At 34.9% G+C, this 27,085-nt stretch overlaps 1 protein-coding gene across 3 annotated transcripts in view; it reads right to left on the bottom strand.

Annotated features, from left to right (window-relative positions):
- The window catches only part of LRBA (LPS responsive beige-like anchor protein), a 416,017-nt gene that overhangs the window by 90,482 nt on the left and 298,450 nt on the right, over positions 1-27,085 (bottom strand). For all 3 annotated transcript variants that reach the window (XM_076337080.1, XM_076337082.1, XM_076337081.1), the window contains exons 44-46: positions 23,772-23,912; positions 22,423-22,542; positions 8,098-8,250 (exon numbers count right to left, since the gene is read on the bottom strand). In XM_076337080.1, coding sequence (XP_076193195.1) covers positions 8,098-8,250; positions 22,423-22,542; positions 23,772-23,912 — 414 coding nt within the window. The remainder of the gene's footprint in view (positions 1-8,097; positions 8,251-22,422; positions 22,543-23,771; positions 23,913-27,085) is intronic.

Raw genomic sequence — 27,085 nt, 5'->3', positions numbered from 1 at the left:
TACTTTGAATTTTTTGAATGATGAAAATTGGCAAATTTTGATCCCAGCTGCTTTATTTTTTTTTTTCCAGGAAATCACTGCCCAGGAAATCACATTCCATGATTCCCTTAAGTTTTCCTTATTCAGGAAGACTGGCATCTATCAACACTTTCAGAAATTACTGAAATGCAAGCATGTGTGGACTTTTTTTAAACTTTATTTTACTCTGCTTACAGTCTTGAAGTCCAGAGTTTAGTTGTAATTTCAATAAAGTAATCTGTATGCAGAGTTTAAAGAGATGGTAGGAATCGCAAACAAGATGTAATGAAGGTATTACTATTGAAAGAATAGATTTTACAAACTCTGCTTTCCCTTCCTATTTACATATCTGGATTGGATATAGATGAGATCAATGCTTTTGGCTAACAAATGATGAAACACTACCTAGGTTATGGTTTTCATTGAAAAGGCAAAAAAAAAAGTTTCTTTACATCATCACATTTTTGCTTTTTACTATACATTAACTTTGTCCTACAGATGCACCTCTCCAATGTATTCCATCATATATATTATCCAAACCCCATTGTCCAATATTAGCATCTTTTGATGTGTTATGAAACCAAAACTGCATGCTTTCAGCATTCTTAAGACAAGTTCTATTCAAAAGCATGGCTCAAGTTCACTTTTCATTACCTCCCTCATATTCTTGAATATATTTGACTTTCTTTGTATAGTAGTCTCCTTTACAAATTAAATCAATAAAAATTCTTACCTGAAAATTAGGAAAACCAATATTCCAACAGAATTGGATTTAAATAAACGTGCATTTCTGGCTGTATTTCTTAGATGGCACTTCAATAAAAATAAGTTTTTCTTATATACACAGAGTCAATTGTACACACAGAAAAATTAGTCTACTTTTGTTTATTCCCAGATTTTCAGAATCTTTTCTCATAGGCCATATATCACATTCCTTTAGAAATACTTCTTCTCTACTTTTCAAAAATGTCTTATATCTAATGATCCTTTTATTTTCCCTCTAGAATACCCACAGATTAGGTTTTCACTTGCACTGATTTCACCTAAGTGCGGTTATGCTGGCATTACTAATGTTATTCCTAGACCTATCTTCATATGAGATCTGAATAAGGTGCTTAAAAATATGTAATGAAGGTCTGATTCCCCTCCCTTCCTATGCTAATAATCAGATCTGTACATGATATAATTAAATCAAAAGACTGGTTGCAATTATCCAGTATTTCTTGATTCTAGCCTGCACACAAGTATTTCTGTGTGAAAGACAATGAAGGTTCTAACTTTTAGGAGGTAATGTTAACAGTGCAAAAAATCCTGCAGTGACAAACACAGATGATGAAATTGTTACACATGTGGCTGAGTTGGTAGGAAACGAGTCTAAGTGGTACAGTAACACAATTATACCAATACCTACATGGTGCAGCCCCTGTGCTTCCCAGGACTGCCTTGTTTTCATAGATGAGGAAAAAATTACGTGTTAAACAATATCAAACTTTTAAATACACTAAGTCCAATATGCCAGCAGGCTGGACCTTTCACACCCAACTTTGCTGAAGAATAATATTCCTGACAACTTTCTGGATTAGCCTGTTAAGCTTCTGAGACTTCTATGAATGGAAATGTTTATTTTGCCTGATACAAGGAACCTTACCTCCTGCACAAACCTTTTTCCATAGTCACAGCTTGAAAGCAACATAAAATGAATGCAGCATAGTGTTTTAAGATGCATTGCAATAGTTATGTTTAAATATATACCTATTTTAAATGCATTACACACACGTGGCATAGAAATACAAGTTTTGCCAGGAAAAGCAAAGTTACAGATTACTTTCCAACCTACTTTTTTATTATTTAAATAATAAATTTATTCACTCTCAAATTTATGAGTGATTTTTTCTAAAAATTAAGATGCTTGTAGAGTTAATAGATATCCTCCTTTCAGAGGATATTGTATAAATCTTATATTGTATATAGATTATAATTTCCAAATAAAAGCCACAAGAAATCACCAAACATCAGAAATTCAAATGGAAGTAACACTTCAATCGCATATATATTTCATGAAGAGTTTGAAAGAACTAGCATCAAAACTCTTCTCCTTTTTCACCATGATCCATCACCTCTCTTCTGGATGAACAGATATCCAACATGTCAACAGAACCATCTAGAAGATCCCGAGTTGAGTGAAGAGTTCACAGAGCTATGATTTTCCTTCTCCTCTATTCTACACTCAAATTCTGTAAACATTTCAGATAAGCTTGGATTGCCAGAAGCATCTTCATCACGCCGTGTACACAGACCAATGCAGATAGCTTTTCAAGACTACATCCCGTCCTGCTAGAACTAGAATTTCAAAGTAGGTGCTGCACAGATAACAACTCTGATGTTGCTAGTTAACCCAATTTTCATTTTAGCCTTTCTCCTGCTCTCTCATGTTCTTAATATATTTAACAAGTAAGCTATTACCAGCAATATATGACTAATAGTCTAGCAATCTATTACTAGTAATCTTAACTTGTGAGCCTTAATTCATACAGTTCATATCCACGTTATTTTCTACAGCACTTGCTGTACAACCTTTGTAAATACACAGCTGTGGAACCAGGGAAAATACCATGGAGAGATTTTTCCAAGATAATACAAAAAATCCTGTACATTCTAAGTTACAGACACTGCCTTAACTGCTGCTTCAGTATCTTTATTTGACTAATAGTAATAGTTTTAATAGATTGAAAGTAGCATAATGTTCTTGAAACCAACTTTTGTTTTTTTCATCTGTTCACTTTCCATGGATAGGGGAGAGTGAAGACTCACAAAACCTGCAGTTCTGAGTATTGTTGGTGTGTTAGTTGGCAGGGAATGTTGCTTTTTCAGTGTTTTCTGGTGTAAGGTGCAGTAGCCTGTGCTAAAAAGTAATGCACCATATTGACCGATAATGATCCTCTAATTCTCATTGTAGATCTTTCTTACCAACCGGTGGTTCTTAATACTGATTCATTTTACTCCACTAAAATTTCTGTTAGGGTGAATGGCTGGCCTACCCTTCCTCTCCATTTTACTTATCATGGCAGGATAAATTTTGTTTATAGTACCTTTATGTATTTAAGTATTTAATTTGTTTCAGAAAGCATCCTAGCTTCCAATCACTACATTTTCAATTCTTTGAAAATTGGATTTCAAAACTTTCAATCCAGCACAGTAATCTCATCACTTTTCTAATTTGTCTTGCATTTTCTCCAGCACTGAATCAAATGGATAAACCACTAATCATGAAAGGACTAACTCTGCAATAAAGCACTAAAATACTTAAATTGAGATATATTGTGGAAAGCTGTCTTGACAGACCTCAGCAACTTTATTATCATTGAAGCAATCTAATTCTCAAAAAGCTGAGGCTCATCAAAGCTGTGTGAAATTTAGTTATTATCAGTTGATTAATAGTTTTAAATTAATTCTTACCTATTCAATGACAGGACAAAATCGACCACTTTACTATTTAGAACAAACAGAACTGCCTTATTGGGATTTCTAGCTATTCCTAACTATCAGTGGGAAGTATGGCACTTTTTCTAGGGTTGCACCTGGTCTTTGTGAATGTCTACTTTGTCATGCATGATAAGAAGGGCATTTAAAGTTTCTACCAGCTTTAATGGGGTAATTATCACTAACTCCAACAAGTGAATTTAAATTTCTAAACCAGAAAACTATTCTAAAGGAGGGCAGCTAACATAACTAAGACTGTGAAGCCAACAAAAGACCCCAGAAAAATCTAAGTTTTAAAGGGTATGTCTATTTCAGTGTCTGAAAAATGATGTATCAACTACTGCTATAGTTTTTGTTTAAGATTTCTGTATCCAAACAACATCTGAACATCTGTCTCTTTATACTCTTCCCTTCCCAGTTTACTTCCCATTTCTTTTCCCTACAGGTCTCTCAGAAGCATGGGAGAACCAAAAAATTGTTAGGTATTTTCTTTTCATTAGATATCAGATCAAGTTAGCATTCTCCCCTTTGCTCACATACTAATGCCCTAAAGATATCATAACTCCCTTTGAAATGATAAAGTAAGGATGCAATAGTATGTTGCATTTGGGATATTTCTGTTTTGTTGAGGGGAGGAATTACAATTTTGTGGGTTTTTTACTTTTATTAAGCTAATACTATAATTCTTATTACATATATATATATAAAACGATGGAATTATCCAATAATACAATTATTGTCAACAGCATCTGTGTAAACTGAAAAATATTTTCAGATACCTTAGCAGTTATTCAATGGCACTAAACATAATACAGAGCTTTAGAGGTTTATAATAAGGTTTCAGAATGGTAAAAGCTCAGTCACTTTTCCATCAAACCGTAGACTTTCTCAGAGAAAAATATTCTACCTCCCTCCCACATCGATTTGTGGTATTATAAAATATTGTGCTATCACAAACTAATACAAAGTACCAACTATATGCAGAAGCAATACATGCATTTTACACTTGTATTGCTTAGAATGACATCCTGATGTTATCATTTAGCTCATCATGACATTCCATCAATCAAAACCCAGTTTTCATTATACACCATTCTGCTTTTTCTCTTAAAGCAAACACAGAAGACAAGCAATGATCTATTTCAATTAAAATACATACTTTATAGAATTAAAAATAGGTTGGAAATCAGTTTTAAATCAGCTATCAGCCTGTCAATTAATGTTCTGAACCCCTGCTATTGACCCAGTACTGTACAAGCTGTTATTATGCACTGTCCTACATATCATCTGTTCCCCATGCTGGTCTGTTCCAGAAAGACAGACAGCTGCAACAGTATATCCCTGTTCAACCTGAGGACCATCTGACTTTAATTGTAGCACACAGCTTGATGTGGGTCTGGTTATGAGAAGCCAAAGTATCACACTGTAATAATCTGGAAAAGCAGAAACCTGCCAACACAAGGCTGCAAACAGGGGCTTGGGCTGTCTGGCTGGCTGACGGGCTGCAGGAAATATGATTAATGAGCAAGGTATAATGATATCAGGAACCCGATTAGCACCACAAAAAGGTCACAGATCAAAGTAGTATGCATTTCATGAGCTCCAATCATTGTATAGGATCTGTGGACTTAAAGAGGTAAACTGGAATGCAAAGGGAAAAAATATCTATCTGCGATAGCTTACAAAATGAGCACTTGAAATACTATAATCACTATTTTGTCTGAACCAGGAAGCAGTAAGGAAATATTAACTGAATGAATCAGCTCATGCCACATTGTAGCAAACTTTTTTCGACAGTATTTGTGAGGAATTGAGCTTTAAGCATTCTTCCTAAACACACCCATTCTACTTAAAAATTAAACGATGCTGATTTGATGCTTATGGTATCCAATCCACTAAATATTAACAAGAAAAAGCAATTTAATATTTGCATGTAATTTTCTCAGTTTTATTCCACTGCAAAAATGGCAGATTACAGAGGGCATCATCCATACCAGCACTAACAGGGCCACCACCACCACGATAAGGTTAACTATGTCACACAGAAGCAGTTAACACAATTCATTGGCACAGAGGTTTAAATTTAATGATACCAGACTGACCAAAACTTGATATCTGAATTACAGCAACAGCATCAGGGACCTACAGTGTCACCAAAAGGGATGATGTCTGACACACTTTAATATACCATCACTTGGTAAATTATTTCTTACTTTCATAATTAACTTAAGACTTAAAAAAATTTCTGTTCTGTCCAATTATGTGATACTTGAAAATTGCATGTTCCCATAAAAGTTCTTTGTTTTGAAAAACTCTAATTTACAGCAACTTTTGCACATTCTTTCCACAAGCCATTTGACAAGTGGTACTGCAAGGTCTACTTTCACAGCAGAAGTTATGAAGCCAAGCAGATTACTAGCAAAGTCTTTTTGATTAAAATAGTTTCAAAAGTCACGATCATTAATGAATAATTACTTAGGGAAAAAACAGTATATGAGAAAGAAACATTAATTATATTTAGATAATAAATATGATATTTCAGTTTCATAAGAAATGCTGAGTGAAATTAAGGAAATGACAAAGTAATTTTAATCTTCATTCAAATATACAAAAGTTAACATACTGCTGTTTTCAGATTACTTTTTCTTGAAATGAAAGTTTTGGATATGTAACAAGCACTTCACTCATTCTAGAGTGTTCTGAACTGCTTTTTTCAGGATTTAACAAAATAAAGATGCGCTTATTGTAGATTGTACATAAAAAGAAAAAAATACATTTGGAATACGGAATGAGATCATTACTCTCTAAGAGAAGACTTTAAAGGGATTTTACATTTTGTGTCCAAGAGTTTAACAGTAATAATTGAAAAGCAGCTGCTTCCTGCTGATGAAGCACTTCATCCTGAGAATATAGCACAAGTGAGAGATACCAGAGAGAGCTGCAAGAAAGGCAGACACTAGTAGCAAAGGCTTTGGGAAATGATGGAAGGATGAGGGAAGGATGAGGGAAGGGTAGGTCAGAGCGTACAGAGAGGTGAGGGTGAGAAAAACCTAGCACCAAGGCTAGAAATGAAGAAAAGAAAATTAAGAGCTAAAATCTTAAAAGAGGAGGAAGCAGGAGATGGAGAGTAACTTCACAGTGGGGAAAGCCAGATTCATAATTAACAGAATGAGAACTATATTTTATGCAAAAGCTAAAATACCACAGTTGTGAGAGATCAAGGCCACAGGCTGCCTTTGACAAGTCTGCTTAAGAACACAGCTTTTCATTTCTCAGGTTATCCTGAATCACCAATGCACGCCAAGCTCAAAAAGGTGTCAGGCTACCTCCCTAACCTATTACGTATCAGCACAACTGTAAGATCAAAAGTTGTGTCTGAATATGGCTTGCCAAGTAGTCCTGCTAAATGTTAGTGTATTTCATACCTCTTTTAAATAAAATTTGCACATGCTTCTATATGAAGCAAAACACTAAATTCACCTAACATAATTTGTGATTACTATGGTGCACCCTACAACTGCCTGCAGAAATCTAGGCCAAATAACATTTATGAAGGCCATGGTATCATGTCACCAGCAAAAGTGCAGTGTAAAGCATTCTGATAACTTATAATTCGCAGATTTCTTCTGATGTGACTGTTCTGCAACTTTATGAGGTCTGATATTCTGCCAACAACAGAACTTTTTCAATTCCCATTTTCTAACTTAAGAATATCAGGATGTTATCAAGTCTAAGCCTGGTATCTGAAAAGTTTTTGAGAATTTCCATGCCTTAATTCAGTATTTCCCAGTTAACTGACTACCACATGAAAACTGCAGCCTCATTTTTCAAGATTCATTAAAAAAACCTTCTCTAATTTATTTATTTTAGAGTGCCACTGATGCAGAATCCTTTCATTTTGAGAAGAGCCTAATGTAATAGCTTTGAGAATGTGCTGAAACACCAACAATGATAATGTAACAGCTATTCTGTAATTCATTACACTGCCTGGAGGGCACAGGGAAGACAGGCAGTGCTAACAACAGGATTTTCCAAAACAGGGAAGAGAAGAGTAATACAGGTTTGTGGAATGAAGCAGGCAAAGGAGAAATCAGTTCTATTTTCTTGTAAAAACTGCTCTGAAAAATCTCAATTTAATGGAAGAAACGGTAGAGGTGGCAGAAGATTTAAAATGCAACCTTCTTTCCTGAGGCGTTCACTGATCTTTGGAGTTAAATGGATACTAAAATTAAAACCCCTAAAATTACATTTAAGTAATCAGAGTGACAAATCTTTCTATGATTAAACAAGGTTTTTCAAGTCTTTTGTAAAGTGATGATTTTATTAGCTCTTTAGAACCACAAGAGCTGACATACAAATGGGATTCTCCTGCATATTTAGGCCACACTCAAACTTTTTTGAGCAATTCTAAAGAATGAGCAATACTATATGCCTTTTTTCTTCCTAAACTTGTAAATCTAACATTTCTTCAGATTATATCAGCCATAGTCCTATATAAATTATAAATAGCTATATATTGCAAGCAAAGATCCAAACTATTTCAGAAGAATCTTGCAAGACAAATGTTACTTGACAGACAACAGAAGATAGCCATCTTACCAGTCTGTTTATGCGAACAAATTCTTCTGGGGTTTTGGCCCATGGTGGAAGTTCAACATCAGACACAACTGTTCCATCATCCATCACTCCCAGATTGTAATTATTGCTGTTGACAAATATCTCTGGGAGGTAATAGAATTCAGGAATCAATTCCTGTATATAAATGAAAAACAATGCCGTGTTATAAATTCTGTCAGAGGATGCACTTTCTCATGTTAAAAAAATAATTATTAGAATGGCATTAGGCAAAGAGAATATACAAAATCCTCCCACAGACATCCCCCCTCCCCCTAGAAGGGGGAAATCCCCTCTTTCATACTTTCTAAAATTTAAACCTTTAGATATGATAAATCCTCATCATGCTTTTAACACGACAAAGAACTAACACACAACAGGCTATAAAACAAAAAAGTCAGCACATTGGTTTTGATTGCATATTATGTACAGAAAAACTTATAAAACTAAAGTAATGAACATCACATGGTACAAATAATATTTAGTGGAAAGCAACAGACAACCAAGGATGTTAAGAAGTTGGGGAAAACTGCTTCTTTCAAATTTTAATACAATCCACATTTTAAAGTGCTAACGCACAAATGGCAGTCTATAGTTTGGGTGAAAGTAGCGCCATTTATATTAATTACAAAGGTGTAAAACCCAGTTATATCCTTATTCTCTCTAACATAAAGGGTCTAGGAATGTCCTGGTTTCGGCAGGGACAGAGTTAATTTCCTTCCTAGTAGCCAGTACAATGCTGTGGTTTGGATTTAGGGTGAGAACAAAGTTGATAACACACCGATGTTTTAGTTGTTGCTAAGTAGTGCTTACACTAGCCAAGGACTTTTCAGTTTTCCATGCTCTACCGACTGAGAAGGCTGGAGGTGCACAAGAAGCTGGGAGGGGGCACAGCCAGGACAGCTGACCCAAACTGGCCAAAGGGACATTCCATACCACGTGACGTCATGCTCAGTACATAAACTGGGGAAAGCTGGCCGGGGGGGCTGCTGCTTGGGGACTGGCTGGGCATCGGTCGGCAGGTGGTGAGCAATTGCATTGTGCATCACTTGCTTTGTGTATTATTATTATTATCATATTATTATCATTTTATTTCAATTATTAAACTGTTTTTATCTCAACCCACGAGTTTTTCTCACTTGTGCTCTTCCAATTCTCTCCCCCATCCCACCGGGGGCGGGGGGGGGGGGGGGGAGTGAGCGAGCGGCTGCATGGTGCTTAGTTGCCAACTGAGGTTAAACCACGACAAGGAACTTAATGTTTAGTCTATTATCTAAGATTATTCAATGCCCAGAAATATTTTTTTTTGTAAATTCTAAAATACTTGGAGTTATACCACATGTTCAGAAAAAAAGCCACACAGTCAAAGCTGAATCAAGCCAATATTTTTCTTTCATGGAAAGGTCATTAACTCAATTATGTGTCCAGTCTATAATTACAGAGAAGAATCATGCATAATTTCTCTCTCTCACACACACACACAGGGGAAAAAAAGGAAGGAATTTCACATGGTTACAAGGTCTGTGTATGCGCTAAATTCCTTGTCAGGATCATCACCGCTTTAAATAAGTGTGCTCTATAGACCTGTGCCGAACAGGACTGGAACGCGGCATTTAACATGGCTGGCCTGCCCTGGCACTTCTGCAGGCAGAGCCTGCTATGCTAAACACAGTTGAAGAAAAAATGCAAGCACATACAGCAAAGTAATTGTAATTTTCAAGTCTTATGAGAAAAACAAAGTAATACTAATGGCTAAACAAAGAGGTTTTTTAATCAGAAAATGGTACATTCTAGTGCAGAATTGAACACAACATGCTAGGAAGCAAAATTAAGCTCAAAGTTATACGGATTTTCTCCTGGATAAGTGGAGTGTTTCCCTGTTTTGCAAACAGACATGCAACTTCATAAGTTGTCATTTATTTTGTAAAATATGCACTAGGATATACATAAACATATCTAAGTTAATGTGATTAGAACCTTATTTACACACTTTTATAAATGTCTGCAAAGTCCTGGCATAACACTTAATAGAAAAAGCCTATTAAGACATAACATATATATTTCTGCCCTTAATATATTTTAAAGGTGCTTTTTTTTTTGTGGAACTTGATGTTGAGACTTAAATACACCCAATAAACCTGGCAATTTGATGGATTTAGAAAAATTGAGCCACTAAATTAGAGAATTTACTTCCTTTGTAAAGAAAGGATCAATACGTGTAATTGCTTCAGGAAGTGTATTTCATAGCAAATGACTGGTGTAAAATTGGTCTTCCGTACAGCAAGTGCAACTGCATGCCACTTAAGAAGTAAAAAAAAAAAAAAATCTGACTGCCCCACTGGCTTTGTCTACAGTGGGTGTAGTATGTAGCTACGTCAGAAGCTCAGTAGATCAGATCTGAAACCCAGTCTTGACATGGGTCAATGGATCAGTGGTCTCCCAGATAGCCCCTCAGGGCCAGCTATGGCATGAGCAGCTTTTCAAATGGCTGAGTGCAATAGGGAGGTCATCAGATTGCGGACAAGGTCAGTCCGAAGTAGCCAGGGCAAAGACAGGAAAGATCAAGCAGGAATTAAGCTATTATCACCTCCATCCTTGTGTGAAACACTGCTTGGCTTTGAATGGTACATCTTTTTGTTTACAGTCACCTTAATTAACTAGGCAGGGTAAAAACATGCTTCTGTACCAAATGCTTGACAAGTACTTGATAAAAAGAGATCTGAAACTATTTAATTGGATGAGTGAAAGAACAAGAATGTAGCAAGGATAAACGTTTGTAAAAAAGAAAGTACTCTAACACTGAAGTTTCTGTAGTTTTTATCATCACAGACAGAAACTAACAAAGAAAAAGCAGAGACACTGGACTATTAATTCCATAGAAGTATGCACCACAAATATGCAACCATACCATGATTCTGAATACTTAAAACATAAGCTCATTACATATGTTACTAATGTTTTTATTTTTTTTTTATATATATATATCTGTATAGCTATTCATTAGTTTCTTTCAAGATCAGAAAACATTTGGCTTTCTAAAACACACATTGTTTTCATTAGATTACACAGAAACAATATGCTGCCTGGAAACTTAAAAATTATCAGTAACTTCTGTTAAGTTTGACTATTAGAAACTTATCATAAAACATTATTTCATTAGTCCAGAAATGAGTTTTCAGAAAGTTTTTCACTGTCACCATAATGATACATTTTTACAAAAGAAGCTTCTTTATTATCTGATTTTCTTATCTTGACCATGCACTAGCATTTACACATGGGAAAAGGGAGTGCAAACAGATACATTGGGACATTCTAATTGAGCAGCATTTAGCGCCAGTTTTCAATGGCTTTATTCGGGTGAAAATGACAACATTAGTTAATGGCCAACAGTTTCTCCTAAAACCAGTGAATAAACCTGATAATAAAATACTTAATTTTTATCAAGTTTACGAATATTCTTCATGTATTTGGTAACTGCAGTCTTTAACAGTCCTTCTCAACTCTATTTGTGGGGTCTTCTCCTTTTTTCTTAAAAATCTTCTTAGAATATTCATATCACATGCATAGATTGACACTAAGTCAGCAGATGCTGACTCGTGTGCAACTCCATTAATAATGGAACTTTTTGGACACCTGAGAATGTTAAAAAGATTAATTAATGCACTTTTTGCTTGTTTTTGGGGGGGGAGGGAGGAAGGAGTTACTTGTGGTTTCACACAAATACCACATAAAGATGCAGGACCAGCCACGAGGGGCCAGACTGAAGGACCATTTAGTATCTCACCTGGAACAGTGACAAGGACTGGAAGACTAACACAGGGCAAATACAGTCTTTCCACGGATATTCTGTCAGCTTCTTACAGTTAAATGGTTTTGAACTAATCTGTGCTTCTGATTTTTAAAATCATTAATCACGGGTTCCACACTGTAGTTTCATCTACAAAGGTTTTTCCTTTGGCTATTCTAAAACTGCTTCCTAACAGTTCCAGTGGATGGTTCTAGTACCCATATTGTGAAAAACTGTAAATATTAATTCTTTATTCACTCTTCTATATGCCCTTCTGGATACTATAGACCTGTATCATCTCATTCTTCCTCAGTGGTCTCTTTTTGCAAGTGAAAGGATTCTAGTCAATTTAGAATCGTTCCCTCTGGAGGTCTTTCCTTCTGTCTAACCATTTTGGTTGCCTTCATACTTTTTCTAATTCTACTGAATCCCTTCTGAAATTTTGTGCACTCAGCACATGTACAGAAATAGTAAAATTGTCCCACATTTCTTTTGTTTATATGATTTCACGGAAAAATGAAAACATCTGTATGATTTGTTGAAGCTCCTGCTTTAGCACAATTGTGTTGAAAATCAGTTTCAGAAATTCCTCTGTTGGAATTCACCAGTTCTATAGTGTAGAGACAGACATCCTTACGATAAACAATACTTTATTCCTTTTGCCATGTTTTTGATTTCATTACAACTGATGAAGGAGCTCACGGTGAATATCAACATGAATCTAACACACAGTATTCATAGTGGTATATTATTATTTTTTTTAAATAAAGATAGAATTTGCCATATCAGGATTCTTATTACAATGTTTATAAAATTCTGCATATAACTAAATTACAATTTTTCTCTAACAAAAATTGCCCTCTACCACATTGAAAAAAATTATTCCTAAGGAATCTTCACTAAAAAGATTTTTTTACAAACAAGTGATATCAGCACAATGTCAGTTTAATGTCAGTAATTTATTTTCATGTTTGCCACCATGCATAAAAAATCTATACAAGATACTTTGTTTCTTTAATGTAATGAAATGTTATTTTATTCTTTTGTTTAGAAAATAATAGATGCATTTTGAAGCACAGTTATATGATCTGCAAAGGTGTCTAGAAACAGTGACACAGATTCCCTAATCAAATTAAAACATTTATAAGATTCCAGATTTTCAAACTAAATTATTTGACAATCACATTAAGCAATATTAAGCCTATATATAACCTGTCAAACAAAATAATAAAAATGCATATTAGAAGTCTAGGTTTTTATTCATATTGCCACACTTTATTTTCTCTGTTAGGGCACTTAAATGGCATTCAAAAAATATATACTAATATATTAAACTAATTCAAATTTCATTTTTTCATCACACTTCAGTGTAATAATTTTCATGACTGTGGGAAAGTATAATTTCTAAGTACCCATGAGTTTCCCTCCATCTGCTATATGTGTGTTATTTCTTGCAGAACTAAGAAATTGCCTCAAGACATTGCCTGAAATTCTCCCAACTTGTAAGAAAAATACTTCAGCAGGTTTCCATTAAAATTCTGAATTGGATTAATGAAGAAATTAATTTTGTCAGTGTCTAATCATCCTGTTAAAGTTCTAAGAGATTATATTTCAAATATTTCCTAGTTTAAGAAAAATATTAAAATCTTCAGTAATTTACAATTAAGCAAAGAAAATTATAGAAAATCAGATGTTTATTTAGTAGATTAATGAAATATATGATAATCACAATTAGTAGTTGATTCATTATTGATCAATAAGTAGATTTTATTAAGTCAATACTTTATTGCATTAAAAAGTGCATCTTTAAGGCACTTTAAGTCCTGTTAGTCGATACATGGATTATATATACACAAAATTATTTTACTTTTTATTGAGGATATATGTAAAAGTATGCAATGGTATTTATTGACCATATTATACACTATGTAATATGTAGTTCAGGTTAATTTGACAGAGAAAGAGGAAAAAAGTTGTATATATAACTACATTCCTCCATTTTTTTAAATTAACTGGGGGTGAAAAGGACTATATTGAATCATAAAAAGGTCTAGATGAAACCTTGAAAGGTCACCTTGTCTACCTTTCCATTCACAGACAATTATAATCAGGTATTCTAGAAAGATGTTTCTCTGCCTGGTTCTTTTAAAATTTTCTATGATGGGGATCCTATGAATTTCTAGTGTTCATCTGTTCACACCACTAGAAGGTCTTCCTAACATCTAGTCAGCTTTTGCTGCAGCTGGAGCCCATTTCTTGTCCTATTCAGGCTGAATACAAGCAGCAGTTGCCCCTTTTTACACGTATCAACGTGTAGGAGCAGCTTTTACCTCAGGGACAGTGAGATCCATTCCCACCAGCACTTTCTGACCACTATTCCCCTCCTGCACCAAGGACGGACAGCACGCACACCAGCACCAAGGCTGGCACAGTGGCACACTGGAACAGGAAGTATGCAGCAGAATTCATCTCAATATAAGAAAGAAATTCTTTACAGTGAGAATTATTGTTCACTGAAACAACCTCCCCAGGGACGTGGTAGAGTCCCCATCACTGGAGGTTTTCAAGATGGGATTGGACAAAGTGCTAGATAATCTCATCTAGGCTCCCTTTCCCACGAAAAGTTGGACCAGATGATCTTTCAAGGTCCCTTCAGCCGGGGCTGTTCTATGATTCCATGAAATGAAGTGCACTGTGCCTGCCAGCCAAAAGCCCCAGCAGGGTAACAGCATTACAACTGCCACTGCCAAAGCACTTTATGTTTCTGTCCTTGCTACTCTTTTCTCCAAAGCAAACAACCTAAACCCTTCAACTTTATATCACTGGCCTCATTTTCTAGACCTCTGGTCATTCTCCTTTGGACTTTAGCAAATTTGTCCATAACTTACCTGAAGTTTATTATTTCAACAGCTACACAAAAAGTTTGGAGCAGATATTAAAAGTATTTGTTTCATTTTCAATACAGTTATGGCTGGGTATAAAAGAAGTAGACCACAGATATTAGATAGAACTTTCTGATCCATACACCCAGATGGTTGTATTTTTAACTACTGCAATTCCCACAGATTACCACACACGGATCTGGCTGAATTTAGAATTATTATTTTTTTACTCATAGAAGTATTTTCCTGCTATGGATCTTGGCACAATTTTACAGAAAAACAGATCTTTCATGAAAACCAAAGATCTGCATCCTAAATATATTAAAAGTTCTGCTACACCAGACATACAGTTTATGGTTAAAAATCTGAACTACTCTGTACCTGCTTCTGAATTTTGCTAGTCATTGCTCTTGGACATCTTTGACCTTGCTACGAATATGACATGAAAATTCTCCTATACAAAGGTAATGTTGCCAGTTTGGCAGCAACTTTATTCCTTGTAACTTTTGAAACTCCCATCTATTAGATGGAGAAGTATAAAACAATGCAAAGCATATGTAGAAAAGCTTATCAGGTTACAGGGTGTCTTAGGCATGCTTATGTTAGGCAGCCTGTTTCAATAAGCATGAGTTGCCATTTTGCAGAGCTTCAACTTTTTTTTTTAATATATGTTTTAAAGAAAGTCATGAAATTTGTCATCCTCCAGTTTCTGAATGTTCCAGCAGCTTGGAACTCTAGAGTTTCTTGCCTCTAGTACCAAGGTTTAAACATATTGCTTAACATGCCTTTCAATCAGTCATATTCAATCCTGCAGCTCGCATGTGCTCATTGGCCTATCTACAGCAACCTCCATCTCCTCCAAAAACATTTTAAGTTTCTTGGTCAATTTTAGCCAAATTTTACAGCAGGTTATAAAGATAACTAAGTTCCTACAAGTTTAAAAAACAATAAGCAGGCGAGTAGAGCCATTATATGTGTATGTCTGGAGACTCCCAGTAAGTGCAGTGTAAGTTCACATTTTATTAGTCTCCACAGCAGCTATACAGAGAGGGCACCATAACAAATGTCCCATCACTGAGAAATTCTTAATTTGAGGCTGACAGCTTTTTTGACAAAAGAGTCAATCAATTGCAAGAAGCAAATCCATAGGAGACGAAGCATTATCTGTTCTAATACTTGCAGAGAAGGATTTTTTTTTTTCTTTATAGAACGTTACAACTATTAATAACCTTTACCAAACATATAAAACCTGATGTATTATTAGGTAAACAGAATTTTCCCAATGCCCGCCTTAATGTTTATTGCCCATAAAGTTCAATGATGAAGTCCAGATTCTCAAGCCTTCTTGAAGACTTGAAGAATCTCATGCTTGAAAGAAAAAATCCACACTGAATACAAAAATCCACATTGAATACACGTGACCCAATAATGACCTAGTAATCCACAGAACAGTCACAGAAACTAAGCAATATCTATGACCGCAGGTAACACTACCAGTATTTTAATTTTGTGATATATTCTATTTATATTTGGTTACAGATCTAACTTGTCTACCATAACAAAGATGTTCTGCACAGAGTTTCTTGTTTGGATAAAATACATCAGGACCCACAGACAGGAGCAGGTTTAAGACTCTAATAAAGCGGGCCCAGTAATTCCTGTGGATACTCAAAAGTTTCCCTGAATGTGCTTCTTTCAGTAAAACTATGTGAAAAAGACACGGGATTACAGGACATATTATGACTGGATTTCTGTATCATTTCTTTATCAGAAGTCAATGGATTTATTTTTTTTTAATAAATGTTTTGCATAGGTCTTTAAGAACTCACAGCTGAAAACTTTAGCCTGGAAGGCTTTTAGTTGTGTAAGCTTTGAAAGTTGTTATTTCACTCAAAATATGTACTTGAAAGGAAGAAAAGTTAAGAAATAGTTAAGGACTGAAGTACATGGGCACATTATGTAATTATCAGAGCATCTGTCCAATGAGATCAATGTATTAAATTGTTTAATTTTGCTTTTACTTTACTGCAACTATTCCTTCAATTTTAAGTATTTCAATAATGTTAATCAGATTCATTAGCTATATTTTAATGCCACTGTCTAATTAAGAAGTCATGGCACCAAAACTCAACAAGTCTTGTTAAATATTGCACACTTGTAGCCAATGTTTTCTTTATTCCTTTTAAGAACAATTTACAAAACCCGAAGAACAGTACATAACAGCACTATGATAGCTTCAAACAGATTTTGAGAATGTCCTATGGCCAGCAGAATCCTTGGTTTAGCACAGGCTAACTCTAGTTCAAAGTTGGCACTGTCAGTTTCCATAGGCTGACTGTATCAAAAACATTTTTGTCCAGGATCAACTTTAGTCATTAGCATAAAGATGACTCAGAGGCAAAGAATTAGAAAATGGATGAAAATTGAGAAGACAGAGGGCTACTTTCAGAGCTTTTTGTTTATTACAGTCTACTGTTTGAGACAACATTTTAGACCCATGATGATCACTGAAGTTGTAATTTAGTTCTTAATCTCGTTATCCTATTCATAATGAAATCATGATGCCTTTTTAGCATTCTCCTGCTTCCCAGGCTGTCCCCTCCAAGGACGCTCCTGAAGAATCTTGGCCAAACCCATTCTCCCCCAATCTCACTAGTGTTTATATACACCAGATACTCACTTTATAACACTAATACACTTCTAGAAGCCCAAAACAATCTACACTTTATAGCAGACATTGTTTAATACTGTTACAATTCAAAGAAGCTTTAAACAAGAAGCTTGATTTAAAGAAAAATTGTCCAAAATGATGTGATGCTAATGAGTTTTATAATAGAGTTAACTTGCCAAAACAGCATTTCTGTACCTAAAAATTAAGCTGTTCTATACTATGAGAACCTTAGGATAAGATAAAGGATCATAACTTGCCAAACACACCTGTATGCGATACGAATTCAGATATTCAATACCATCACATCAGCCTTATAATAGCTGTCACTGATGTGTGTCATATCACAAGATTGACTTTCATAAATTAGTACCCATTTTATGATGGAACAATCTGGAACAGCGTAATTGGAGCTTACTAATGTTTTCTGTAAGTTTATGGTCTCCTAGCATCTCCTTTTGAACAAAATTAATCAAATGCATCCAAAAAACCCCAACCCATAAGCACATGAACAAGGAACACACACAAAGCAGTAGGGGAAAGGCATGAAGAACAGTACATAACTCTACAGTAGTGACCGTAACTTTGTTAAAAATGGTAAAAAAATCTATCACATTAAGCCAATCCAATTTTTTTTTCAAAAGGTAACTGCAATAGTGGATGGTGAGAGGTAAGATGTTGCTTCACTTTCGAGAAAGACCTCTAAGACTGTCTCAGTCTCCCATGACATTCTTATAAGCAAAGTAGAGAAATGGAGATGAGATTAGGTTACAATAATGTGGGAGTACCCAGGCTGGAAATCCATATTCCAAGAGCAGTTATCAATAGCTCACTGTCAAACTGGGAGGACATGGTAATGGGGTCTGCCCTGCTCCTAATACCAGTCAATAATCTCATTAATGACCTGGCATAGAAGGTGCAGTAATAAAATTCCAGATGACACTAAGAAGGCAACGTAGCTGTTTGGAGGACAGCATGAGAATTTCAAACGATCTTGAAAAACTGTATATATGGTATTAAAAAACCCCCAAACAATCAGCAAAGTACTACACTTGGAAAAGAGAAAATACATGCAAAGAGCAACATGGGTAACAATTATGCTGTTGTAAATATAATGATAAATAAATTTACTGCAACAGGTTAGCTACCAAACCAGAAATAACAACTGCTTCTGAACAAGTATGTGCAAATCTACTCATTCATCAAATTAAAACAGCAACACAAAAGGACAGACAACCTCTGTATTCCGGAACTTAGTCCACGCCCCAAACTAAACTATTTTCCTGTTAAACACCGCCAGGCTATCCATGTTTGGTTTTTATACAGTATTAACAAAAGTAACCAGGATTGTTTGCACTAATAATGTAAATTAAGAAGTTACTAATTGAGTTAATGGTCATGCCTGTCTAGTACTTTAAAGGTGCTAAGTGGTACTCTCACAGAATTGAAATACATTTAATGTTCTTCAGTGCAGAAGATTTAACTTAAAAACACATGGTTAATCATTTAAAGGCAACAGTGCTAAGCTAATTAGTAAATAACAATGCCAGAGTGGTAGCGAAACACTAGCAAACTTCCAAAGGATTTTTAATTTGCATTGCTTAAATAAATGGATAGGGGAGAACTAGGAAATTAAATTTTATGCAACATATCACCTCTTGAAATCAAAATTTGAAAAGTTCAACCAAAGGTTATACTACAGTGCAGCATTAGTTTCCCGCTTTGATCATCGATCCAAGGCTTTCACAGGATATTGACAAAGATTGGTTGTGACCACACATATGCTTTAGCTTTCTCTGTTGGAAGTGATACCAGCCAACAAGAGTTGCTGCCAAAGCTAGCTCATGTTAGTCCTCCTTCTAAGGTATGATGCCTCCAACTAAGATTAACAATAATCTTAGGACAGCAAGCATCAATAACTGCATTCATTCTCTTCACACGAGAAGCAAAGAGAAATCATTTCCTGTAATCAGCTCAATGGTTCTAAAAATTCACAATTTTTTCAGCTGGAATAGGAATAAACCCTTCTTTTTCCTTTGTGCCCCCTACTCCCCATGCATCAAGATATAATACCATTCACTTTGACCTACCACTTTCAAGGTCTTAAAAGCGGCTTCCCAAATCCTTTGTATTTCTATAAATGAATGCATTAAACCGGTAGGTTTTCATCAGTTGTAGAAGTACCAACAGGAATCCAGAGAGCTTATGGTCAAAAAAACCTAATATTATTTAATCAGCCACAATAACCAACTATGTTTATGTTCTCAGCCCATCAGAAACACAAGATAAAGTTTAAAACCCTTTCACTTGTTGAGAAATAAATGTTTTCTACCCTGTGTTTGCCATGGATTGAATGGAATGGACAGTCAGATACCACAGCAAAGTCATTTCCATGTCCATCTATACCTACATTTTCAAAAGATTTCTCCCTCAAGTCATTCAATCTATTTCAAGTCCTTAACTAACTAGTGACTCCCCTGAAGTCATTTTTGTTCCCCAGATCTCACGAAGACATCTTTTATAGCTCAAATAATTTTCTTGTTCACAAGGCTACTCCCAGAGTGAATCTACTGTTGAACACAAACAAACTCTACGTTGTCTTTAAAAGGGCCAAGTATGTTTTGCACTTAAGTAAGTGGCAGCCTCCCCATCACACCTAGAGTTGCATTCATCTTTGAAGGAGTCATCTGCTTCAGAACAAATACACAAGAAAAATTAAAAGTCAAAATAAAAAAAAGGATTAATATTTCAAATGAAGCTTGAACTTAGCCAATTACTTTTGTCAGAATACGCATCCATAGAAGGTTACTCACCTTTTGTTATACCACAATATTATTAATTCACATGCATTAGTGATGTACTACAATCCTACATCTTTTTTTTGCACAGCAGATTGTTCCTTGTGTTATATTTGTAGCTAACCGTATGAAAATCTGCATGAAAATTAAACTTCTCACTTTTCCCTAATAAGCTTCATCTAACGCTTTTCTCAAATCATTCTTCCCTTCTGCAAGAAGTGCTTCCAGTTCCACTACACTTCCACTACCTTCCAATCCAATATCAATGGAAATTGAGGCCTAACCTGTTATTATCAAGAAGAATTCCACTCAATACATCTTTCAATTTTAGTAATCAACCACTGGTAACTATTCTCCAAATACAGCGGATTCTTTTAGATCAAGTTTTCCCAGCTCACTCATGAGACAATGTCAAAAATTAAGATCATCATCTGCTTCTTCTCTGTTTATAAGGTCTGTTACCTTTTCTCATCAGAAACGGTGATTGCTTTGACATAACCTCTTCTTGATAAATATGTGTTTCATTTGCTTGTCTCCTTGTTATCTTCCTGGTACTTAAACACAGTCTGACTATTTGCATAAGTATTTTTCTGTTTTGTAATTTTTTCTGAATTGTAGTTAAACTTACCTCATAATTTCTTGGCTCTCTTTTTCTTCCTTTTTAAAAAATAAATACTTCATTTGTCCACCACTGCTACCTTTCTCCTCCTCCATTTATCAAAAAAACCCATTCACTCTGAAATTTTGCCTGCCAGTCTTGTAGGTACAAGAGAATGAAGTTCATAATGACCAGTCAATTTGAAAAAATCTAATGTGGTTGTATTTTCTAAACTGTTCTTTCCCAATTTGATATAGACGTTCTATCTTTTTATAAGTGGTATTAATTCCACTAGTCACTGATTGCCATTGATTCTTTTGGTGGGGACTCACAGATGCAAGAAAGACATTACTTTTTCAGCACTATCAGTTGGCAATTTTCTCATTCCATTAATCTGCAGATCAACCCTTTCCTTAATTGTCTCTGCACTATGCATATAGTTATAGAATGATTTCATGTTACTTCTCTCTCTTGCTAGTTGCATGACACTCTTGAGTTAGCCTCTGATTTTCTTTACTATACTTTTCCATCCTTCCTTCCATTAAAAAAACAATTCTGGTATTACTCCTTTTTCTTGGATTTGAGGTCAACAAAGCTTTCCCGCCATTGCCAGCATCCTTGTCTCCTTTGTTCTTCTCCCCAGTTCAAAATATTCCTCAGATCCCAGACTCTACTTGTTTACCTCACTCCTTCCTTCAGTGGCTACCTACCTAAACCTCTGCCCTTGGAATTTCTATGGGCTCCTGCCTTAGCTCCTTGACCCACTGAATTCTAGGTCTCTTTCTATACAATGACTAATTACCAGATTAATTTATCTTCTATTCCCACCTACTTCTTGTTCACTCATCAGTTCCCAGGCCCAGTGCCCCTGTTAGGATAGGTTCAATATCATGCTAAATTCTATGTTTCATCTTAGTATCCTCAGACACTGGCTTTCTGTAGCCCTTTGTTTCTCTACCCAGTGTACAGTCTTTCTGGAGACAGCTTCCAGATCTCCCTCTCAGCTCTTTATCTCCTATCTACTTAATCCTCATCATAAGACTAGTTTTTGCCCCTTCTGCACCTATATTAGCACACCCTCCCCCTCCTGTTTGCCATAGTCAAACAAGGAAATAGACCACTGCAGAAATTGCCCCAAAATAGAGCCAAAATTACATAAAGTAATATGAATATTAACTGCAACATTCTCATCTGAGCAGGGCAGAAGCATGAACAGAGTATTTATGAAACTTAGTGGTTAAAAATCTATACCAGTTTCTACCGACTTTTCAAAGGCTTAAAACCTGTGCAGAGGAACAAAAAGACAGTGAAACACATATCTGTAGCACAACAGCCAATTTTGCCTTATTTCAGTCTCGGGGCTAAAAATGTTTACTAAAGTTTTACAAAAGAATTCACTAAAATATTCTAACAGAAGTAAAACCATGTGTCATCTCCCTTGCATCTTTTCCCAAATGGTAGGATAGCTCCCAATCTTCTTCCTGCCCTTTTTCATAACCTGTGGTCCTATGATCATAGCTACAAATAAAGGCAGATGCAGTATAAAATACGTTAATACCTTTCAGGTAAGTATTTACCTTGATATCAGAAGTGTCACGCTGACTATTGCGCCATGCTCTTGAAATAGATGAAAAAGTTCTATCTGCATGATCAAACTTCCCACCTTGTAGATTCAGGAAAAGTGTTGTAAAGGGTTCCTAAATATATATAAAAAGATTAATTAAAACCAGCAATGTATTTCTTTAGGAATTTCAGGGGGGAAAAGGGATTTACTATTCTTTTGAGATTTGATTATTAATGATGCTATTCTTCTGGCAGACACATGAGTAATTGCAAAGGGTTAATTCTATTATCTAAGAATGAGGAGTACAAACTGATGCTTATTTGTTCAATAAATGCTTTTTATTCCTACTCCATGCATACGTATTCAGATAAAGGAAAGCAAATAAAAACAAAAGAAAATGTTTACAGGCTGGAGGAGATGCTACAGTCAGTTGTGAACACAAATTGCTCTCAAAAACATGAAAAACATGAAAAAGCTCAGTATTTTTACCTTATATATTTTTTAAGCTAGCATGTAACAAAAATAACACATGCATTTTATTTTGTTCAAGGTGATCTATTAATATAAAGGGTAGCATTCAATACTGATAGCTTTATGATTGTTATTGTTTAATATGTAATTTATGATTTAGAAAAGAAAAATGTTTGAAAGATTTAAAAGCCTCCTCTTAGTTAAAGAACACTTAAGCACATATTAGTGGATAATTGCTTGAAATTAGCTAAGCGCTATAAATTACTTCAAGGATTTATGTATGCCTGTACATTCTAACAAGCTTTAATTAATGATGTGCTGCTAATGCTTTCCCAAAGAAATTACTTTCTAGGAGATAAATCGCCTTTCAATTTTATAGAAAAATGCATTGTTTAATCAATATATTATCAATATGTAGCATCTCAAAAGTTACTTCCATATAAATTGCAGCAGATTTAAAAAAAAATAATTATTTACATCATTTCATGATCATCAGAAATCAACTCATTTACACTCATTAGGAGGTGAAAATTAAATACATTCAGTAAGAACCACAAATGTTCAGTGGTTGGTCCAATCAGTACAATACAGTACATGGACCAGTCAGAAAATATGCAAGGAAGGAAAGTTAACCATGTTTAAAGCAGTATAAGAATGTACACTAAAAAGCAATTTTAAAGGAGAAAAAGCTTTACTGATTTGAAAAGGCTGTACTGTAAAAATTAAAACCTTCTGCTCAAACTTTGGAATACATTTACCTACGCTACTGATTATAATCACTAGAAAATTTCAGTACTCTCCTATGCCATTGACTTTTAGTTTATTCATTCCTAGCTATTTGTTGTTTTCATTATCATTTAAAGGAAAGGCATTTTTAAAAGATATACTTACAATTCTTAATAACCACGTGAGCGCAAAACTTGCAGTTGAATAATGTGTGCCATAGTGAAATTTTGGAACCTGATCATCTTCCCATGATTCATATCTCTCGGCAAAGAACGCTGCTCTCTTTGGGTTCAAAGCTCCAATAGGCTACAAGGTTTGTAAAAATAAATACATTAATTAAATAAAGATAACATGACCTATTATCACATCATACTCCCCTTGCTTTTTTTGGTAACCAGAATTATCAGCATGCATGGATAAGACTGGGTTTGGTGTTTTGCAAAAGCAGATGTTGGATTCTGTAAGCACCTGAACAGATCTGTGTATTTCAAACCAGGATTCCATGCACATGCACATGGCTGGTTGGAAAAAAGTCTCTTCTGCATTCATATAGCCTTCATTTCTACTTACTGCTGATTCAAGTCAATGACTAAAGACCGCTTCACAGTGGAATGTCTTGGACAAAGGGTTGTTAACTTGTGTGCCTGTGGATATGTGTGCATGTTGAGTAGACTATTAAGCAAATGGTAAGCAACAATGAGAAACATCTTTGGATATTTTTTTGGGGAAAAAATAGTGACCGATAGGGTAGAAGAATATTAACAGTGCACTCAGAATTTTGATATTACCACTCTTGTTTCTATGCTTTCTATTTACCACCCCAAGACAAGTTTTACTTAATGGATAAAACTTGAAACTTTGAAACAGACAAATAAATTAGCAGAATTTCTATATAAAAACATTGATATAAAAGAAAGAAATAACGTATGTATGACTAAAAAAATCTATCACACTTTCACCAACATTGTTATTCTTTGTTCAGCGCTTACCTAGGACATAAACACCCAGGGATTTGTTTAAATGTAAGAAATATAATATTTTGTTATCTATAGCTGTGTATTTCTTCAGCAGACTTTTACATAAGGATTTGGAAAAATGAGTATACGTCACATAAATCACTGAGAAACCCAAAAGTGAATTTAGCCATTCCACATGTAAAATGCTGTAAGAGGTCTAAAATATCTTTGTATATACATGCAAAACATATATGCAATACAATTTTGTATACATACTGAGCACACTGTTTGTATGTTATTAATGTAAATTATGCCCATCTGTACAGACAATGGATGCATTCAAGTATAATTGAAGAATAAACATGCAAAAATATTTTCTTCTTTCTGTTCTGCAAGAATAAATATACTTAAGAATACACTACAAGGTAAGGAAAAACTTTAAAACAAAAGTCCTTGAACAAAAGTATCACCTAGTCATTAATTCAAGCATAGTTCAAGTGAAAAACTATGTCTGCTATTCAGATTATTAATATTCAAATAACTGCTTCGCTGCAGCTCACATGAAATTTGGCATACAAGCTTCAAAGTATTTTCTCTTCTAGGATAGATTAGATCTATGAATGACCTAAGATCTAATCTTACATTTTTTACTTTGAGCAGCTTTCACATTGCAGTAGTATAAAGAAAACATCTTAGGTTAATTACTATTTTTGCAGTCCACTAATTTGAAATATAACCCTTTAAAAGAAGTGGCTCCTGTATAAAAGGATTTTTATCTGATTTAGCAAATTTATTCCAGGGAAGAATGAAACTGACTCCAAGAAGTCTCTTTGTTGCAAGAACCATTTTGGAATCTCCATCTGTACTGATTTTCCCTAAAGACTCAGCTATGCTTGAGGGAAAAAAGAAGGAAGAAGGTCATTGGTAGACAAATTATATAAATTAAAAATAGAAACAGTGTTGTGCTGTATGGTTCTGTAACACTTTATGTATTCTCTTTATCTGGCCCTATTTTTATTACTCTCCAAATGAGTATAGCGCAAATCAATAGTTATAGAATTACATTCCTTGAATATAAAGCTAAACCCAATTAGAATTGATTTCATTCTCTTTAAAAAAAAAAAAAAATTGTATCATGCAGAGATCCATATAGCCAGAATCCACAGTATTGATTTTGGCTGTTATTGTTACAGTTGGTTTCTGAAGCCTGCAACAGGACAACTATCAAGACATGTCACATTTATTTGCAAGCAAATAAAAAAAGTCCCCAAATGAAAGAAAGCTTAGGGAAAAAAAAAGAACCATGGAGCTGTGCACTGACAATGATACACTATCAGCTTACTCAGAGAAGTTACAGTGGGAATACACACATTGAATTATACATTACACGAATGCACTGATTTATTGTGGTAATAACATCCACCTCATTAAAAGATTCTGCTTTGCTGCAGTTGGAGGGCTACATATTGTTTACTGCTATAAATTAATGGCAGCGCACAGAAGACTGTAGAACCCTTCTAACAATAGATCTGTAATGACAGTGCTGTATATCACAGCTTCCCCAGCAGCTTCATAATAAAATGGAGACAATGTATTGGGCTAATACATTCTACCAGGCAGGCCCATATTTTTCTGACAACTGCTTCTAGGATGAGGTGATTCTAGTGTGTTACACCGCACTGTGAACAGTTAACTAAGCTTGAGCTACAGAATAAAGCACATACAAGGTATATTCCAATACCCTCTGACATTTAATTTAGTAAACAAATTAACTGAAATTTTGTAATTATTTAATATTTCAAAATTAACAGGGAATCATGGTTACGTACTGGATTCCCTCCCCTGTGTGTAAATGCCAAGGGAAAAAGAGTAACTCCAAACTAAGCTATGCTAGATGCAGCTGAGACACCACAAATTTACACTATTCAATATGATTTCCCTATGGCTACAGACCACTAAGGAAGAACAAGCTGAAAATCCAGAAATTCCAGAATATATTTTCTTTGCAGTACCTCTTTTCAGAGAGGAAAATTAGGTATTAGCTCACCAATTAAAAATACTTACTTAGATGGTGGGGGAAAAAAAGAAAAGTAAAATTCCAACAAGAAAAACAATGGATGAGATTACAGGAGTCAAGACAAAAAAAGAAATCACTTATGGCTGCTAAGTTTTCAAACTGTATTGAAAAATGAATAATGCATATGGTTTTCAAGTCAGAGTTCATTCAAAAAAGAGTCCAAACTGAAGGAAGAATGAGGGTAAGGAAGTTTTCATTTTCTCTTTTCCAAAGGCATAATCACCTGATTTTTGACCCGAAGTGGTTGTCATAACAACATGAGCTACAAATATGAAAGTTACAAGCCATTCTTAAAAAAACCAAACTCATTTGATATTAATTTTTCAAGTGCTCTCAAATCTAGGAATACCTCAAAATAAATAAACCTCACATTTTGACCATCGTATAGTAAATACAGTAAATATTGAATACAGTAAATCTCAGTCTTTGGACCAAGCTTGCTTGCT

This window comes from Aptenodytes patagonicus, chromosome 4, assembly GCF_965638725.1.
Source record: "Aptenodytes patagonicus chromosome 4, bAptPat1.pri.cur, whole genome shotgun sequence".
In the NCBI taxonomy this organism is placed as follows: domain Eukaryota; kingdom Metazoa; phylum Chordata; class Aves; order Sphenisciformes; family Spheniscidae; genus Aptenodytes; species Aptenodytes patagonicus.
This window is presented reverse-complemented; position numbering and strand designations above follow the sequence as displayed.